Below are 19,722 nucleotides of genomic sequence, written 5' to 3' on the forward strand. Positions count from 1 at the left end.
ATTTTTTTTTTTCTTTTCATCAAAAAAAAGGAGAATAGATTTCTCCCTTTTGTCCTTTCCGGGTTTGTTTCTTCCCATTTTTCCATACTCCCTTGTTCAGCTCTGTCTCTCAGGGCATGAATTAGAATTATATGCTTGTGACTGCTCCCACATATTGCAAAATAAGGCCCAGGGCACAGTACCTAGGCCAGTGTCTTTATGTTTTTATCTCAGAGAAGCCAGTACCTCCTGTTGCAATTTGTATTGACTGTAGCATCCTGATTCTGCACTCCTCTCCCTGTGATAATCCCTCTGATGATGATCTGTGGAATCCAGTTCAGCTCAATAGCTGTGACTGCTGGGTAGGAGGTGTGGGCAGAATCAAACTGCCCTTCTTTTAGAGGCTGCCAGTCTTAAATGTAGACTAATCCATTTCCTAGGGTGGTGAGGGGTTATGGAGGGCACAGAATCTCATTGTCAGCTAGGGACAGGTAGATGGTATCATAAATATCTTCTATGGCCCTTGTCCTCATCCACAGCAGATTTGAGCTATGGGCACAGATATGCACAGGAAGACCCATGCCAATGACACATCTGGTGACAGCTTCCAAGGAAATACACCTGTTCTCTGTGTTCTGTACTGGTGGCTGTGGCAGGCCTTTAAAGAGATAGCAAAACAGCAGACTGTGATAACTCAGAGGCCTCTGAGGCTAAACAGTGCACAGCTTTCTTCTCAAAGGTACTTAACAACCAACCTCTCTGCCCAGAGATACCCCATCCCTGGAAGTGTGTAAAGCCAGGTTCGATGGGGCTTGCAGCAACCTGGTGTAGTAGGCGTCCCTGCCCGTGGCAGGGGGCTTGGAACAAGTTGATCTTTAAGGTCCCTTCCAACCCAAACCATTCTATGAAACAAAAGTGACCCTCTGAACTTGAATAAAAGGTTTGTGGACTATGGCTGAGAACTCTCAGGAATGGTGAGGCCACTGCTTGCTCAAAGAACCAAAGGGCCTGACCTTTCTCAGGTTTAATATTCATTCTGTAGTCAGTTCTTAGCTGGTGGCTTGAAGATGAGGGCAGTGATATTACTGACATCATACACCAAGTGTGCAGTTGAGAAGGTGGTATGGAGAGCCTTGCTGCCTTCCATCCAGTCAGAACCAGTATGCCTTTTATTCATAGAGCTTAGCCATGCACTGGGAAGTGGTCTAATAAGCCAGGGAGAGACAAGGCCACCCCCATCTTTTAGGGAAAGCTGAAAAGAGTGGTGTGGGTGGAATCAATATTTAGTTAGATGAAAGGGTTGTGCTTCACTAAGCAGCTGTTCAGAGCTTGGCTTAAAGCAAGTCAGATTCTTAGTGGTGATAAATCAGCTGTGTCCCATTTACATCAGTGGACAATGAATGAGGCCAAATGATGACATGCTACTTTATAACAGCAAATGTTCTTCCTTTAGTGATGCCAACAGACTGATTCTGCTTGCAGCTGTGCTCCCCTGCTCTAAGCAATTCATGCACCCCTGGGGAGAGGAAGAACATACCTGTCGATTGCTGATCGTGAGCTTCTCAAGGAAATGGCGCAGAACTGTTGAAGGGTCTTCAATTAAGCAGTTCCACAGGACCTGCTGAGCAACAGCACTTACTGTGAGAGAGAAAGGAAACAAGGTCAGAACCATCTCCCTTGGAAAAGCCTTGAACTGGAACACTGAGATGCAAATGTTCCTAATCTTCTACCACAGTTGCCATGTTTTGTACTGAAACACACAGGAGCCTCTTTGATGCACAAGGATTTCTGGTCACCAGAGCAGTCTCTCAATAATAATAACTTAATCAGGTCTAAAATCAGGTCTAATATTTGAACCTTCCCTAACTACAGATAGGACAGGACGCACTTCACCCCTGTAGTCAAGGAATAATAAAGAAATAACTATTTGGTTTCATAACTCCAAGTGGACAAAATGCAGCAACTGAAAGACAAATTCATGTACTCTTTTGTTCATGCATATAACTTAACTTTCATGGTGATTTATTAAGTGATTTTATCTGGCACTGGTGAGCAGTATTAGATAGTTATCAGGGAATTGTGTTGATGATCAATTCCCAGAAGTGCAATTAATGGCAATCCTGCGAAGCTTAACAACAACAGAGAATTATTTGTTATTTTTTTTCAGTATGTGGCTCCCAATCACAAAATGGCACATACATTATTTAGGTGGCTGACTACATCCACCCAAAACTGAATAGAAAATTTAACAGAAAGTTAAATGCACAATTAGCTGACATGATGAGTGATGAGAAAGGAAGGAAGGGCAACAGTCCATCTGTAAACATTTGAGAGAAACAAATACAGAAAAATGCACTATTAATTTACAAATACATCACAGATCATAACCAATATATTCAAGCTGTGTATAGGTGGCTTTCCATCTGTCATAGAACAAAGAAAGGCTGGTGGAAATAGACCTCTGGAGGTCTGTAGTCCAAGCCCTGCTTGGAGTAGGACTGTCATCATGGCTTTGACTAGCCAGGCTCGATAACCCCTCAGTATGGAGAATCAACAGAAGCTGTACTGTGCTCCTGGTTATGGAGTTCCTTCCCAATTTCTTACCTCAACTTCCCAAGTTGTAACCTCTAAGTTAGTATTCCTCTTTTTGTTTCCTTTGCATCACACCAAACAAGCCCAGCTTCTACAATCACTCCTCACAGAACACCTATATTAGACCTCTTACCATCCTGGTATCCCCCTCACTAAACCATTTTCAGCTTCTCAGTATTTTTCTTGAACTGGGGGCCCCAAAAGAGCAAAAAACCCTCAAAGCCAAATGCAAATTATGGAGGAAAAAAAGGAAAAACCTTACAAAATCACACTTCTATTGGAAATCTATTTTCAAAGAGTTTTGAAAGGAGTTCTGCCACACTTGAGCAAGAATCCCTTGAAGGTTAATCTAGGTCAGTACCAGCTACTCCATCCTCCCGGACTTCTCCATCTTCCATCAAGTGGACAATGGGGAGCACTGCTGCACAGATGCATGCTGGAAACACAGCCTGAGGTGGTTGGGGCACATGATGGTTTGGAGTGTGTTCAGTAGTGTGCTCTTCATCTGCAGCAGTAAGAAGAGTAGAAGGGGAGTTAGTGGTATTATCCAGGCAGGTTATATAAGCATTTATGTTAGGGGCTGTACAAACAGTTCAAAATTATAGGCTGTCTGATCACTGTGCAAGCACGACAGGTTTACTGCTATCTCCAAGAAGAAACTGAACCTCCAGCCCACTTCTTGACCAAGAATTTTCATTGTAAATATACAATTTTTCAATTTACAGTTCTTTTTTTTTTGTAGGCAACCAGTTCTAATGAAATCTCTTTTCATTACCATTTTTCAGCTAAAGGGTTCTCTGTTGCACTACTCTCCAAATGGAACATGAGAGGCAAGGGAAGACATTGTGACAGCAGGGGTGAATAAAGTAATGCAGGGCAGTAATTTATTATAAAGTGGCTCAAGCTTGGGAATAAATTTGGCAACAGCAAATGCCACAGCTTTACGGGTCAACAGGAAAGGCTTCCAGTGAAATGAAATCCTAGAAGAGAATACTCCAAAGTGAAGTCAACCCACCTTCTGCACTGACTGCAGACCGCACTGACCAGACAGAGCCCCGGCGGAAGGAATAGTTCCTATGGGATGTACTGGAGGTGCAGGAAGGACTCACAGAAAGACGGCGGGAGGCCAGGTTGGCAACTTCTTCTACTGACAAAGAGAATAGGAAACGTCAATCCAGATCCAACTGACAGACTTTAGGAAACTTTCTGAAGAACAGCACTTACAACCAAATCATATCATTGAGAATTCAAGTCAGGTAACACTCAAGAGGTACAACTTAAAATCTATAAAGATCAGTCAGATAATTTGTTCATGCTTTGGAAACCAGCAGAACATTGTTCTGTAAGAGTGTTCAGTGTTTTGGTGCATCACACTGTAACTGAATCAGCTTTATACTTCTTTTCATCCACTCCCTGTTAACCATCATAATTGCTCATTTTTTCTAAGAACAGGGATTTCTACTTACAGATTTCTTATGTATGCTTAGATCTGAACATCCCTGAACTCACCTAATGGCACATACGTTGGAATGCCTTTAATGAAGTCTGTGTGCTCTGTTAGACTGGGCCAGTGAAAATTCTCACCCAAAGACTAAGCTTTTCATGACTCATGCCATGTAACTTTGGCTATCTGAAAGTTTGGTACTGATGCTGCTCCTGTCCCCTGGGCTTCCCCGCTAGTCACCATAAAGACAGAAAACTCCAGGGGCAATTCAGCATATCCTAAGGTATTGCCAAAGGGCAATTCCTCTCATCCTTTAATTATTTAAGAGTTAAAGTTAGGAAGGACATATTTCATTTCTAGTGTTGCATATTCTCATTCTGTTAAATCCCACAAGATACTGGGAGCTTTGAGATGCTAAACTGTGGCAAGTTCCACCAAAGGCGAGGGGAGATGGAGTAAGTGGCTTCATCACACAGTGAGCACTCAATATGTCCGAGGTTCTCTGTTTTTCTTGCACTGATTTTTAAATACACTTTTTCTCAATGATTTGGACTCTTCCAACATGTGGATGCAGTTGTGATCTTTCCAATATTAACAATCAATGTTTCTGGACACCACCCCTTAAGCAGTGCTGTGTTGGTGAGAAGTGCTCTCAGGTTCCTGGAAGCCAGTTCCTGGCCCCAGAGCACACCTTCTTCTTCCTGCTCCGAGCTGGGTGTGCAGGACGGCTCGTAGCAGGCCTCCTGAGTGATGGGGATGGCAGTGATGAGACTGGCTTCCCGGCCCAGGCGTTTCTTCTCTTCCTCCTGCTGCAGGTTCTTCAGGATATGCTCCGCTCGCTGATGGGAACGCGACACAGCTCGGGCTGAAAATGACTTCTGTTGGGAAGGAAAGAGAAGAAACACAGCCTGAAGCTGTTAGTTAAGATGCACACACCCTGATTTTCTGACAGAGACCTCTAACGTTTAGCAATTCAGTTTCTAAATACAAATCTGACCAGTGCCAGCTGAGCAGATTCAGCAGGAGACTCTTCTTGAAGATATGTCTACAATGGTCTGTCAGAGAGTTCTGCTGAACCAACCTTCTCTTGGAGAAAGAACAGCTGTGTGCTCCTAAGATATGAGTTACTGTCTCTCACAGGGATAAGAGGTACAGTACAGTACCTCAGTGAACAAACAGAAAAGACTTATGACCACATAGAAAATTCTGTGTATCCTACACAGACTATACAAGATTTTTTTTCCATATGGGAAAGACATTCTCAGAGTTTAGTCCACATCTTTTGGCTTCACTTCCCCAATATTGCTACAGAGAAAAAACAGTGCTTACTTTCATGATGTCTACTTACTGACTGATCTTCATTTATGGGATCTTGCACACTCCCACTGCACTGAGGGACCCAGGGAGGATCAAACATTGGCACAGATGGCATACCCAGCACAGGAGAAGGCAAAGTGAAGTTTATACTTGGAGGAGGGATCTAAATAAAAACAAGAAAGACATTTTGTTAAAGCAGACTATTACTGTCAGTACTGTTAATTAAACATGAGCACAAGTACCCAAGACATTAATTAACTCTACAAATTTTTCCCACCTCCATATCTCACTGGACTATAACACCACATATGACATACATTTCTTCCTCCGATATTTCTCCTCACTTGAGTCCACATTATACTTTTCTCATTTTATACAGGAGTTCTATACATCACCTCCCCCACTAGTGTGACTAACATTTTTTTTCTCTAAACAGTTTCAGGCAATTTCATAGCAGTTTGTCATTACATATCTATCCCACAAGGCAAGCTGTAAATGTCACCATTGTGCTTCATGTGTCTTATCTACCTTAAAGATCTGCTGTGCTCCCTCTTCCATCCTTGGCCACACTTGATATCTAAACCTCCAGAGTGTGTGAAATTTGAGAATGGCATTCAGTCTTTGCACTGTTTCTGGGTGATGAAATTCGGACATCAGCATGTCAGAAACTGCCTCTGGCACTTTCACAGCACACAGCAGGAACATGGCAGCTGCAGGGACAGAATATCTGATCATCTGGTTATCTTAATAACATGTTTATTTGGCAAGGAGAAATCGCAGCTCTGCAAACCCCCACCAAGAGAAACCCTGTAATTTAATCTTCAGTGTAAGAACACTTGGGATGGTCCCCTTAGGTGCACAAATCTGTGGAAGGAGGCAATCTTTAAGCCATTTCCTTGCATGCTGGGGGAGGAGAAAGGCAGAATTTGAAAGTTGTGGGAAATCAGCATACAAAGAAATTCGATTACTTTAATTTATGCTTTAAGTAAACTGTCTATTGTGTGTGAGGGATGTTCACAGTTTCTAAGACTGCAACTCATTATTTCTGAACATCTGCCATTAGCATACACTGATCATGAGTGTTTGGACAGGACAATAAGACTAGAAAAGACCTCCTGAATCACATCATCTCATTCCCTTCACAAACTTCTAAACCGAAGGGCATTTGTTCTCTTTCTGGTGGTGAGAAGTCTTCTGTTTTCAAGGTGAAAGAGGTCATAAAAAGTTAATTCTCATCTTTATGCTACCATGGCTTAAATACTTCTTTCTCCCTGTCTGGTCTGCTGTAGTTATGGAGAGAAACAGTATCAATTAAATAAGTATCCTCACCATACAGATTCTTCATTCCTCCTTCTGTCCTAGCAGCCTTTCATTGCATCTGCCCCATGTAAATGTCTTTCTTCAGTGACTAGAATCATGCATGGAAGTGCTGTGTTCTAGGTAACTGTACATTTTGCTTTACAACAGCGTTAATACTTTGAATCTCTAATGAAATACCTCTTCTGACACAATCTGACTGTGTTTATTGTTCCACAGCTGATCGTTAGGTCAGTTATCTTCTGGCCAAGGGGATATACTCTGAAACTAGTTCATTTCCACGGGAGAAGATCCAAGCTCACGAGAGAAAAATTCTCATTACTACTTTGCAACAACATAATCTTACACTTTATAGTCATAAATTTCATCCCTGGTGCAAGACCCCAAGTCTAGAGCTATGAGCTCACCAAAGGAGTTTTACTTTAAAAATATACAAGGCTCCAAAAATTCGCCTGCCAATTTTTTTAGATGAGCCCTCAGTTCTTTTAACACCTTAAGAGAGAGCACATAGGAGAAAAGCTGCACACATTTTCTCAGAGGGTTCTTCTGGTGGTAAACTTTAGGAAATAAGAGTACTTGACAAAAGTTTAAAGGGTAACATTCAACCAAAATAAAGCATTCCACTAAGCATTGACTTAGCACATTCTATCACATAGAACTTAGCAAAATCCAGCCCATCTGGGCCCAAGTGACCCATGTTACCTGTCTCTACTAATAATTTCCATCAGGCAACATACAGAATACTTTAGTAAACTCTGGACAGACTGAATCACTGTGTTTCCTCTGCCTAGAAACCCAGCTGAACATAGATGCTGATTTTGATGCTTTGCAAAGATCCACCACAACCAGGTGCTGAGAGAGATTGCCCTCCTGGTCCTTCTGGCCACCTCTTTTGTCCAGAGCACAAAACCACATGAAGGCCTATGAAAACCAAACAGTCCTCAAGAAACCCTGGTGGCATTCAGATTCCTCCACTGCAAAGCTGCCTTGCAAGGTCTTGTGATCTGCTGCAAGCTGTACAGCCAGGGCAACCATCCTAAATGGTTTTGTTCTCTTACCTGCTGCTCCAGCCATGTGCTCATCCACACTGAGCAGGAGCTCCCATGCTGCTGGCTGAATGTCCCCATACATCTCTTCTGTGAGGATAGGAGCTGCCTTGATTAGCAGTGACAAAGGTGCAGGGGAGAGGCTCATTACCTGCAACAAACCCAGCCAAGCCTTAGGGCTGAACTGTGCAAACTATCCACAGGTAACAACACGTGCAGTGATTTTACCCGGTTTTGCTCTGCAGATTACCCACCAATTACCTCTAGGTTCAGCCATTTCAGATAATGCTCCAGAAAAGAACATTGCTTCTGGCTACACTGAAAGAGCAGTGTTTGCAACCCAGTTCCTAGAGCCTTTTGCTTGTCCCTCACATCACCAAAACTCAAAGAGAAGAAAAGGAAAGCCAGACTTTCCCAAGGTAGTGTACAAACAGTGATATAGATCCATGAAAAACCTCTTGCTTCTTCAGGGACATCGAACAAGTAAGACCAAAGGAAACTATTGCTGTAAATGGACAGGTTGTATTTAAACACAACTGCGGATTTTCTACATTTTTAAAAATATTTCCTCCTTTATTTTTTGTATCCCCAGCTTTGATGCATGTGTCCCTATGGAAAAACAGAGATGCAGACTGTGATTGAACGTAGCTAAATGTTTAAAGGATTCTTTGACCGTGTTACCTTAAGAGGTTTAAATTTAGCATTTCTCAGATGGGGAAAATATGTAGGGCTGAACTGACTGATATTCAGGAACAGGTCTTCTCATGGGCTTGGAGATCCATATATATTTTCCCTATTGTTGCAGTCTAACCTGACACCTAAGTATCACCTTACATAACTATCATATGGCCTAGTCAGTACCTGCTGCCTGATGTATTTTAGCATTCCAGAGTCCTTCTTCCCTTCCAAGTTGATATCAATTACCCTCTTTTTTAGAGAAGGAGTTCTCAAGCACGACTTGTCTGAGCACTGGAAGGAAACAAAAAGAAAACTGAGCTCACATTTAGATTTCCCAAAATGTGGAAAAGGAGATCAGGTACAAGAGGAATTCCCGTACACGAAAAGCCATCTGGTGCCAGAGCTGTAGCACAAAGCCCTCTTCTTTGCTGGCAACAGACCTAGTATCAGTGAGATGACATATCCAAATTTCTTCTCTTTTTAACAATGTTTTCCCAAAAAAATGTTAAGGCAGAAGCCAGTAAGTCAAACGAAGGATGTGAATGTCGTCTGTGTAATCTTCACAGGCAGGACACACAAGTATTTTAGTTAAGCAGGTTAGAGGCAAAAAGTCTAAACTTCCCCTGCAAGAAATTACCAATGAAAGTGTTTAGTGAGCACAACAATGTATCCTCTCATAGAATCACTGAGGCTGGAAAAGACCTCTAAATCATCGAGTCCAACTGTTAACTCAGAACTGCCAATCCCCCACTAAACCATGTCCCTCAGGGCCACATCTACATGTCTGTTAAATACTTTCAGGAGTGGCTACTTCACTACTTCACTGGGCAGCCTATTCCACTGCTCGACAACCCTTTTGGAGAACAAATGTTTTTAATATCCAACTTAAACATCCCCTGGTGCAACTTGAGGCCATTTCTTCTCATCCTGTCACTTGTCACCTGGGAGAAGAGGCTGACCTCCACCTCACTACAACCTCCTTTCAGGGAGTTGTAGGGAGTGATGAGGTCTCCCCTGAGCCTCCTCTTCTCCAGGCTGAGCCCCCCAGCTCCCTCAGCCTCTCATCATCAGACTTGTGCTCCCAAGCCTTCTCCAGCTCCATTGCCCTTCTCTGGACATGCTCCATCACCTCCATGTCTTCCTTGCAGGGAGGATTATAAAAAAATTAAAAATTATGAATTGCTCTCCTGCAGTGAGGTCTGTACAAACAGTGCCTGTGCCGGTAGGAAACCTTACTGTCTCCCAAACTCTTTTTTTCCTTGCTTCAAGGCTTTGATGATTTGATGGATGGTGAAATGTGTATCACTATCTTGCAATTCAAAGTGGGAGATGAAACAGCATGCAGTGTTCTTCTGCTATCTTTCATGAACACTGCCAGCTGCTTATCCCCAGCCTGCCTTCTGTAGAGGAAATGACTGCCTCTCTTTTTAAATAACTAAGTGATACGCTACTTTTCTACGCCAGAGGAAATATATGAGGGTTTCAGTTTTCAGGAAAGCAGAAACATTAGCTGCTGTTTCACCTGCCCTGTGCTTTCTTCCATACAAACACCCTTCAGTTTCCTACTTTGACAGGAAATAAGCAATCTGCTGGGTGATGAGAAAACATTATGAATTTGTCTCCTCCTCCATCATTTGTTGCTTCCAGGGATGATAGCCTCCTCACCCAACTGAAACCTTCATGAGAGTTTCATGAACTTTTTTGTTTTCAGTGTTACTGCAAAGTAGTCTAATGACTCTGCCATTGCAAGTATTCAGAATGACTGTAGTTTGCCTACTGTGGTCCAACTGTTCATATGATTAAGTTGGTGCTTGGGTGGGCACTTTCCTGAAAGCAGAAATGTATTTCCCCTGCAGTTAGAGGCGCCATTTATATGACTAAAAAGGCATAATGGTTCCTGCTGAACTGGTCATTAAATGCCCGTCACTAAAGAGACTGTAACATTAAAGACCAATGTATACAATTCTTGGAACAGCCCTGGGAGCTCAGATCTAAAAGAAAAAGATTACATGAGATGTTAACAAGAATTTCAAGAGTGATTCTTACTAACAGATGACAAAAAGCATGGAAAAAAAAGGAGACTGGACTCCACAGGGTGATAAGTAGAGGCCATAAAAGACCATTAAAATTAAAGTCAGGTTTTAAAGCTTTTAAACTACCTCATCAACAACTAAGATTCTCTCCAATCAATACAGATTACATTCCTTCCATAATGTTAAATGACTTAATAGCTGGGGTTTTTTTACAGCAAAGCCATGTTTAGGAAGGGCTGTGTTAATGCTTTCATGAAAGAACTGTATGAATACATTAGGCAGCCTTTGAAGGTAATTAAGACCTGCCCAGACAAACCCCAAAACATTCTGCCTTTCCCATTTACTCACTTCCTTTTGTTTTTTGCCTCTTGCCACATTGTTCAGCGTGGTGTTTTCTCGCAGAGAGTCCACTGTGTCTCCATAGAGGAGTTTGATGGCCCGGACGAGGCGAGCACAGGAGCGGCTGTGATGGAGGTAGCAGTGTGGGTGACAGTAGTCGATGTGGGTACATATGAAACTTTGCTGGTTGCATAAAAGGATCATAACCTGGAAATTAAAAGAGCATGATTATCTACAGAAAACGGAGTTACACAGGCAGGCATGGGGATAGTCAAGCTAACTGTTCCACGGCCTAGCTGGGGAAGCACGAAGCTCAACACAGTTGTTTAAAAAGTTATGTGTGTCTATGCAGAGCTCCATGCTTACATGGGGTTGGCAAACTAGCTAGGCATGGCTAAAGAAACATTAGTGTTAACAAAGTTAACAGAGCGGCTGCAGATGTGTATGTTTGGGGGCAAGATAAATGCTGAGGAAAATAGTACTCTCTCAGTTTGCAGAAAAGCTGTTGTATCACCACTCTGAGATGAGAGCTTGGATTGGAAACTGTCAACTAGTTAATTGTCACAGAGGAAACAGCAGCTCTCTGTACACTGCTCTTCATGTTACACACAAACCCAGCCTCTTAACAGCACTCTGAGGAAAACACACAGGCATCCCCAAGCCATTCACACTGTAGGTCTTAACTGGCCTTTATGGATCCCACAGCCTTGTTCAGAAATACCCAGAACTGCCACAAAGAATCTATCCCACCTTTTCCATCCACTTACGGTCTGTGCAGCTGTAGTCTGCTGGCTCTCTCAAGTAAGGCTGCCACATCATTCTCAACCTTAAAATATTTAAGTTTCTAAAAAGTTAGGAGCTAAATTTAAAACAAATCTGTGCTACGTATGTTGGATTCTTGTGTTTGCTTGCCTGTTCTGGCCTCATGTTATTTTGGCGTCAGTCAGGAATAACTCAACATTTGTATCAATGTGCATTTAGTGTAAGTCTAATCAGCATTGCATAGCCTCTAGCCAGCCTGAGTGGCTGACACAGAGTGAGGACACCACGCTCCAGGCATTCAGGTTTCCTGCCCAGTCACCATCTTCCAAAAAAAGACAACTGTCATGAACTGCTTCTGACATCAAAGCCTGTTCTTGCCCACACCCCATAGGAATGGGGCAGCTGAGAGCAGACTGTATGAAATACTTGAGAGAAAGAGTGGGATATCAGCTCAGTATCGGCAGCTGTCTTTCCCAAAGGCAACTCAGAAGTCACACATCTGTGCAGGACACAGTCAGTCTGTGCACAGCTAGTCAATCCAAAGACAATTAATCTGTGCACAGTGAGTCAATCAAAAGCATGTGCACAAGGACACACTGACTGTACTACTCCATGACAGTGTGTCATGAGGCAACAGAGGTAGATGTGTGCAGTCCTTGGATACAAGCAGATTGAACGGTGTAGACTTGCACAGCTGACTTTTGGCAAGTCTAAATTGTGGATACAGAGATTGCCAAAACGGATGTCTTAGACCCTGCATGACCAAACCACAACTGCACTGTTGTATTCCCTGTCTGTTGGATAGAGTTGGAACTACACAAGGCCCTATTGGGTTAGTCAAGTAGCCTCTAAAATGCCACTTCTCAGAAACCAGGAGCCCAGCTCACACTGTAGTCCATTCTGCTGCTCTCCCTGAACTACCCACTACTAGCCATGCTGAAGATAAGATACTGAGCTAATGGATTTTTCAGCTGAGGGAGCATGGCTGTCCCTGGACACCTAGAGAGAAAGTCCACTTCCCCTTAAAAATTAAATATATGAAATAGACAGAGGGAGCAAGATAAAAACTTTCTGGGTTTAGTCCATTTTAGAAATGGCAAACAGATGATTTCCAAAAGTCGCACCTTACTTACACTTTAGATCCTTGATGCTGTATGGAGAAAGCACAGACTGTGATCTGGTTACTGCCAGCCAGCACAAAGGTTTTCCTACTGAAAATGCCATCCTTGAGAACACCACCAGTGACTTGTACTTACATGCAGCCACGACATATTCCGATGATAGTTCTCCTCCATGCCTGTGTTGCTCAGCACCTCGGGTTCAATGCTGGGCTCGCTTGCGCTCCAAGGGCTCCCTTCTTCAAAAGAAAAATACCCAAAAGGTGGTTGTTTTTAGTGCTCCCCATGTGCTTTAAGAGTAGCGGCAGCACTTGTAAGCCAGGCCAGCCTTGTGGGAACAGACCAATTCTTGTATCATGCTGGCTTGACACTTACAAGAACCATTTGGACTTGGCTCACAGGCCATCCTGTCAGCAAACATTGCTCCCTCCCCACTTTTTTTTTTTTTTTAATTGAAGGAGAAAGGATAATAAAAAACCATCAGAAACAAATTCTTTGCACCATTCAGATGCTGCGAATGGTTGGTTTAGTGATCTGCATTGACTGGGCTCTGTGGTTAAAAATGCCAACAAAAATCCAACCAGAAGTGGCATCCAACTGGAAATGCCAGTGGGCAAAGTCCCTGCTAATTGCCCATGGGAACTGCTAATGTCATGGGGATGAAAGGGGAAAAAAATCCTGATTATAGCACACTAGTTCTGAAGAACTCAGACAAGAGAGAGATTTCTCTGGGAACTTCACTGATCCCTGTGTTTCCTCTAGCCATTTCATACCCTATGGACCTCCTATAAAACTGACATTAATGCTGTTAAGTGTTGGCTGGAGATGAATTCTGGTTTATCCTTTCTTTCTCCTCTTTAAGTGAATTGTGACTTGCCAAAGTCTAGAGAACAGGCAATCTCACTTGCCATGTTCACCTACTGAAGCATCTTCTGGGTAACATAAAAATGACCATTAAGTTTGGGAGGTTATTTCAGCTCCAAATGTATCCACAGTTTTTGGTTAACACTCCTAGCAGAGGAAGCCCCTTTAGTTCAACTGTGATGGAGATTTCTCACAGCAGGATGCACATTTGGTTTCCATAAGGTACATGTATGGATATTTATCCTTTTAAGACTGAGGAAAGCAGCTGTAAACTGTAAAAATAGATATATATGCCAATATGTAGAAATACAGCATGTAGCATGTAGGTGTTATGTTCTACATATAGGAAGATATATTTTACATGTCATATGACATGCCTATGGCATCACATCTGATATAAATTATGAAGTGCATGTCCATATATATATATATACACCTATATATATATATTTAGCCAATCTGTTGTTCATGTAATCATTATATCATAAGATTTAGGAGTATGTGTCTGTGCATATATACACAGGCACATGCTTCCCTAAAGACAGCAAGTGTTTGGCTGGCAAGCACCAGCATTCCAAGAGTTCATGCTCTAACACGGAGCGCTGAATTGACAAACTGTGCATGGAGCTGATGCTGCACCCAGGATTTGAGACATGTTCCTCCCAGGCCCTAGTCTAGGAAGTTCTCTGAAGAGGACTCTAAATTTTTCCTAGCCTGCTGGGGTGGGGGTCTCTTGCCATTTCTAGCTCTGCTGCAATCACATCAAGAGTTTAGGTCCTGCCTATTGTCCCCTCCCTTTCCACCCACTCGTCTAAGTTACCTATATCAGTGACAGTGTCCCTGCTGTGGGACAGCTGCAGCTCCTCATTCTCAGACTCTGAGTCCTGCCGTGATAACTTGGTGCTCTTTAGGCTGCCGGCCCGGCGAATGCTGGAAAGGGAACCCCCCTTCTTCACCCGGAAACTGCGGGTTCCTTTAATCTGGAGCAAGCGGGAGCCTCCTATCCTGATCTTCCTGCTGGGAACTGTATTAAAAGAATAAAAGAGGACTTTTTTCCCCTTAATTTTTCCCCATTTAAAAAAGAAAGAGATCCTGGCCCTCCCTTCCCTCCCAACCCTTTGCTGCCAGCCTGTATTGCAGCATCTTTTCTTCTACCAGGGAATGTGGAGCCAGAGGCTTCCTCCAAAGCCACCGCCAATGCAGCTCTGTCAATCGGGCAGTAAAGATGCTTTACAGAAATGTGTTCAACATCTCATTTCCTGGACATCTGGTACGTCACCTTCGGCCTTGTCTGTATTTGGAATTAGCCCTCGTTCAACCACCAGCAAGTAGAGTCATCTGCTCTAACAGAAACCCAAAATGTGGACAAGGAAAACCTACGATTCACACAAATCTGAATCAATTCCTGCCAGGAAACAGGATCTACCCAGTGGATGTGAACTCCAGTTTTCTTTGCCAGCCCTTGGGGTTCACATTAGTGCAGGATCACCTCTTGCTAGGGATAGATGGCTGAATCCCAAGCATGAACAAGGCACCATGGACAAACCTACTTTACCATGGGCCTAGGTTCTGTAAACGTCACTGAGCTCTGCAGTAGGATCAATTATTTATTCATACAGCATGTGTGACTGCAGAAGGGTAGTGTGCTTCATGAGGTCAGCATGGAAGACTTCTTTGAAGTAAGATTTGCATAAGTCCATGTCTCTGCATGTTACTCTTCGTCATTAGAATGCTTTAGAGGAAATGGGAGCACGTAGATCCTCTCCTTCAGACAAATCAGCAGCTTTCAGGCATTAACAACATCCATTGACACTCTGCATTTTTGATGAGCACAGACATGAAATGGTTCAATGTTCAAAGCACCAACCGTTTGCACTTTCATTCTCCTCTTAGTTCAAAGGCAGTACATAGCAATATGTCAGTCCAAATGTTGCAACACTCAGTCATTTTACTGCAGATCTAATCAGACAAGGCCACATGTGATCAATTACCTTTTCGTGTGTGGTTAGGAATGAATGAGATACAGCTTTTTGGATATGATGGGTAAGCAAAATATTTAAATAGAATTGTATTTTGGCTTCAGGAAAAATCAAACACACTTTTACTCCCGAGAATGCCCCTAATTCCTCCAAACCCAATTCCCATTCCCATAACCAGTGGCTAACGTCCTGGTCGCAGACAGCTGGAAACGTTTTAAGAGCTACTCCTCAGTCCTCATGAATCAGGCGGGCAAATCACTGTTGAGTGACCAGAGAATCTCCCTCCAAGTGACCATGCTGAGTTCCCTAGCAATCACTACTGCTTGAATCACGTTCAGATCAGCCTCCTGAATACCAAACCACTTAAGCTTGTAACTTGTAACTGCATTTTGTGAAGTCTGCAGAATCCCATTTTGGCACTCAAAGAGTACATATGATCCTCTGAGAACCTTTATCTACCTAGCTGTATTATCTGTATTTCAAATCTACCTAGCTGTATTATCTGTATTTCAAACCTACCTGAAGCAGATTCTACACAGTAAACTCATAGCTTTTGGATAGCTGCTAAGCCATGCCTGGGGGGAGCAATGAGAGCAAAGTTTTTAACACTCCGGAAAAAAAGTGAAAGGAAACAGATTAGTACTCATCAAAGAGGTTGAGATAAAGAAACCTGTCACTGCAGGCGAGAAAAGTTTAGTTACATTCACACAACAACATTTTCCTATCTAGGAAAGTGTAGATTATGAAAGGTGCCTCTGCATCTATTGCGTTTGGCCCAGGTGGATCCCCAGAAGAATATGCTGTGGCCAAAGAAAAGAACATAATTATTGTAATTTTAAACTATAATATTATCCTGCACTTATTTAGCTTCTAAAATATTGGAATTAAACTTTTGCTATAGTAGGATTCAGCCTTCCTACTATAGTCACTTTTCCCATGCCTACAGTGCAGTAAAGAGGCAGCTTTAGTAAAGGAAAACTACATGACAGCTTAGAGAAAAGGGAAAATGGAAAAAAAACCAACTAAAATTGCAGGAAAATGTAGTTTAACAGAAGCCAGAATAAAGAAACTTAATACTATATTTGCAAAAATAATTCTGCATTATGCCTGCAGCACAGTAACATGTGCAGGAAAAGCAAAGTCAGCATTGTCTCTGAGAAAAATAGGATAGTTAGAGACTGGTCACCAGCATTTTCCAGCAGGACTGCATGCTTGAAGGCATTCTCCCACTCAGGTAATATCCCAGTGGGTGGAACTGCTCCCTGAAAAGCTTAAAAGTGGTTTCAAGTAATTGTCATAAAACTATTTTCAAAACAAACCCAACCCCAAACCCAAGCTTTTCCTCATCTAAATAGGTAAAGACATCTTATCCCACTCATGTTACCCTATCAGACACCCCATAAGGCTATGTGCTTCTCTGGGCTGCCAATATGCCAAGGATACACAAAATGAGCATCAATTTATCCAGCTCACCTTTCTTAGGTGGGTACCTAGCTGCCTCCACAGAAGTAACTGTCCCCCCTGACACACAACCTTGGAGAAAGTTTTATACTGTGCAAGCCTTGGAAGCATTTCTATTATTTTCTCCAGTGATTGTGGCAGGGTCACAGCTGAAGACAGCACAAACTTTATCCAAAGCCCCCTGAAGTCAATAAAAACTCCTCTGAATCATTAATAGACATTACAGTTCCTAGGGGATAACCAGCCACAGACTCCACTGTTTTCAAACAATCATCAAATGTTTATCCTTTTCAAATGATCATCAAAATTATCATTCAAACATCTGCACCTTTAAATGGCTATTATGAGACAGAATGTAAACAGTTCTAGAAAAATTGTTAGAGGGAGAATCATTTACGGGTCTGGCAGTTTAGTCTCTAATTGCAAATACACACGATGACTGCATATTGTATTGCAACACTTGTACCATCAGATATTATGTGAGTTTTGCATGAGATGGCTCAAAAATGGAAACGATCTGCTATTCTCAGCAAACACAGTGAGCTTGAGGTTCGCTTGTACAGTATACATATGTTGGTAACATCAATCTGCTAGCCATCAAAAGCCACACAGGTGTGTATTTTTCATGTGGTAGCAAAGAATTCAAGAGATCAAGTGATCAACCACTAATTCTGTAAGATGCCATGACTTCAAAACTGGTACAGATTTCCACAGAAAGATACAGATATTCCCTCCTATCTGTGCTTTCCCCAAAATGAAAAACTGTAATCAGAGCAAAAAACAAACAAGAACATTTTATTTTTAAAGTGAATCAAATAGTGATACTTGTCTCAGCATCCCAATGAGAGATGGTTTCAAACAAGGAATGCTCCTTTTTAGCAATCTTGCAATGCTCTCAATCGGTTTCAGTCATAGCACTGTTTTATAAAATTTAACATCTTTGCTTCTCACATTCATTATATTGGACCCTGAAGGCCAGAAGCGTCTCAGAAATTATTCAAAGCCACGTGACTCCATGGCTGCCCGCTCTTTAACACGGTCTATGCAAATGAAAACATAAAATCAAGCGCCACTTCACAAGCCCTGAGAACACAGAAACCTTATTGTGCTGACAAACCTTTTTTCTCCTCGAAGCCAGCCTCAGATTTGAGGGTGTGGCTGCTGCTGTGCAGGGAATCCTTTGAATCTTCGTTTTCATCCAGAACCCCAGCAAAGCTGATCTTTCTTTCATACCTATGCCGGTCCATCTCAGGGTCCAGACGCAGCCTGCAGCTCTCCAGATCCTGTAGCAGAATGTAGACCACACAGATGTGCCAGCAGTATGAGCCTCCATGCTTTCCACTGCAACTAGAGAAGCTTCAGGAGAACTGCTTCAAAATGAGAATTTATTTCTATCACACACTGTCAGAGACTGAAACAGTTAATGGTTTACACATTCTAAGATCACCAAAAGGCTTTTGCAAACTGAAAAGGAGCAGCTGCTCACCCCTTTCTCCCCCCCTCAATACTGCTAAAGGATCAGATAAGTGGGTGCCATTGTCCAGCTATCCTGGATGCAGATGTCTGCCTGAGGAAGGGAAGAGGCTAAGAAGAGGCAAGTCCTGCAAGGCGGGAAAATCCCTTTTATCATGCCAGTGTCCTCCCTTTCCATGAACTCATCTCAAATGTTGGACCATGATGGACCATGATTGATGCTGGTACAATAGGCGGCTGCAGCTGCCTTTGGAGGTGTCCGAGGCTTGTGGCATGGCCCGTGACACTGCCCATTGTAAAACTCCCCACCTGGGGAGGTACAAGGCTTCTCACCTGAGCTGGAAGTGTACAATAACTCATAACTTCTTTGAGTTTTGGGGGGGGGGCTTCCCCCCGCCCCAGTGGATCAAGACCACCACTTCAACTAACAGACATGGAAGATGCAACTACCAAGTTTCATCGCTGGATCCCATGGGCGGTGACTATACATATCTTTCCACCTTTATCCTTTCTTTCCCTTTCCCTCCCTTATGCATTTCCTTAAGTGTTACCTTTATGCTCTAATGATTACTATATTGCTATAGATGACATTGCTGTAGATGCCTTAATATTGCTACACTTTAATAGTGCTATATTGCTATGCTTTAATATTGCTATACTGCTATAGAAGTTCTTCAAGGCTGCCAAGGCTCTGCTCCTATCTGTGGTACAGGTACACCTACAAACACCAATGGAAGTGAGATTTGTCCCACTGAAATTTCAGCTTTGTGGACCATAACATTATGTACTTGATTTTCTTGGAAAGGAAACATCACTCCAAAAATACAGAGACTCAATATTTTAATCTGGAGTGTTGTTGGCTCCTTTCTTTCCCCCATACAAAGTCAGAAGCAGCACTCTATGGCCATTTTCTCTAATAGCCTCTTGCATAATGTGACCTTAAGGTTTCTTCCACCTATGCATCACAGAATAATTTCTCCTCCCTTTCTCCCATATACAAGTCTGAAAAGCTATTAATCAGTTGCATTTCTATCTGACACAAAAGCACAAATTTCTACTGACCTTCATTATCCAAAATATTCTTAGTTCCAAGCCTAACTACTTAACTGAGATGACTTCTAAACCCTGGTATTATAGAGTCATTTATTATGTGGTAAAAATATCAACTAAGTGTTTAAGGAGGACTTCTGCTGAATTTATTACTTTTTAACACTGCCCTTCTTGCATACTTGGGAGCTGAGCCACTTCATTGTAGGTCACCCACAGCCTTTGAAATTAATTTCAGAACCTAATTACAATAATGCTCAGCTAAATCAGTCT

At 42.5% G+C, this 19,722-nt stretch overlaps 1 protein-coding gene across 16 annotated transcripts in view; it reads right to left on the bottom strand.

The window, feature by feature from the left end:
* The window catches only part of UNC80 (unc-80 homolog, NALCN channel complex subunit), a 119,576-nt gene that overhangs the window by 46,389 nt on the left and 53,465 nt on the right, over positions 1-19,722 (bottom strand). For 11 of the 16 annotated variants that reach the window (XM_051787725.1, XM_051787712.1, XM_051787716.1 and 8 more), the window contains 12 exons: positions 18,047-18,212; positions 14,310-14,513; positions 12,764-12,864; positions 10,755-10,952; positions 8,557-8,664; positions 7,708-7,846; positions 5,861-6,042; positions 5,364-5,495; positions 4,707-4,893; positions 3,587-3,718; positions 2,933-3,076; positions 1,517-1,617 (listed from right to left, as the gene is read on the bottom strand). In XM_051787725.1, the coding sequence (XP_051643685.1) occupies positions 1,517-1,617; positions 2,933-3,076; positions 3,587-3,718; positions 4,707-4,893; positions 5,364-5,495; positions 5,861-6,042; positions 7,708-7,846; positions 8,557-8,664; positions 10,755-10,952; positions 12,764-12,864; positions 14,310-14,513; positions 18,047-18,212 (1,794 nt within the window). The remainder of the gene's footprint in view (positions 1-1,516; positions 1,618-2,932; positions 3,077-3,586; positions 3,719-4,706; positions 4,894-5,363; positions 5,496-5,860; positions 6,043-7,707; positions 7,847-8,556; positions 8,665-10,754; positions 10,953-12,763; positions 12,865-14,309; positions 14,514-18,046; positions 18,213-19,722) is intronic. The other 5 variants (XM_051787723.1, XM_051787721.1, XM_051787718.1 and 2 more) reach the window with 2 other exon arrangements.

The sequence above is a fragment of the Manacus candei genome, unplaced genomic scaffold (assembly GCF_025592945.1).
Source record: "Manacus candei isolate 608988 ecotype Guabito, Panama unplaced genomic scaffold, ASM2559294v1 h1tg000023l, whole genome shotgun sequence".
NCBI lineage: Eukaryota > Metazoa > Chordata > Aves > Passeriformes > Pipridae > Manacus > Manacus candei.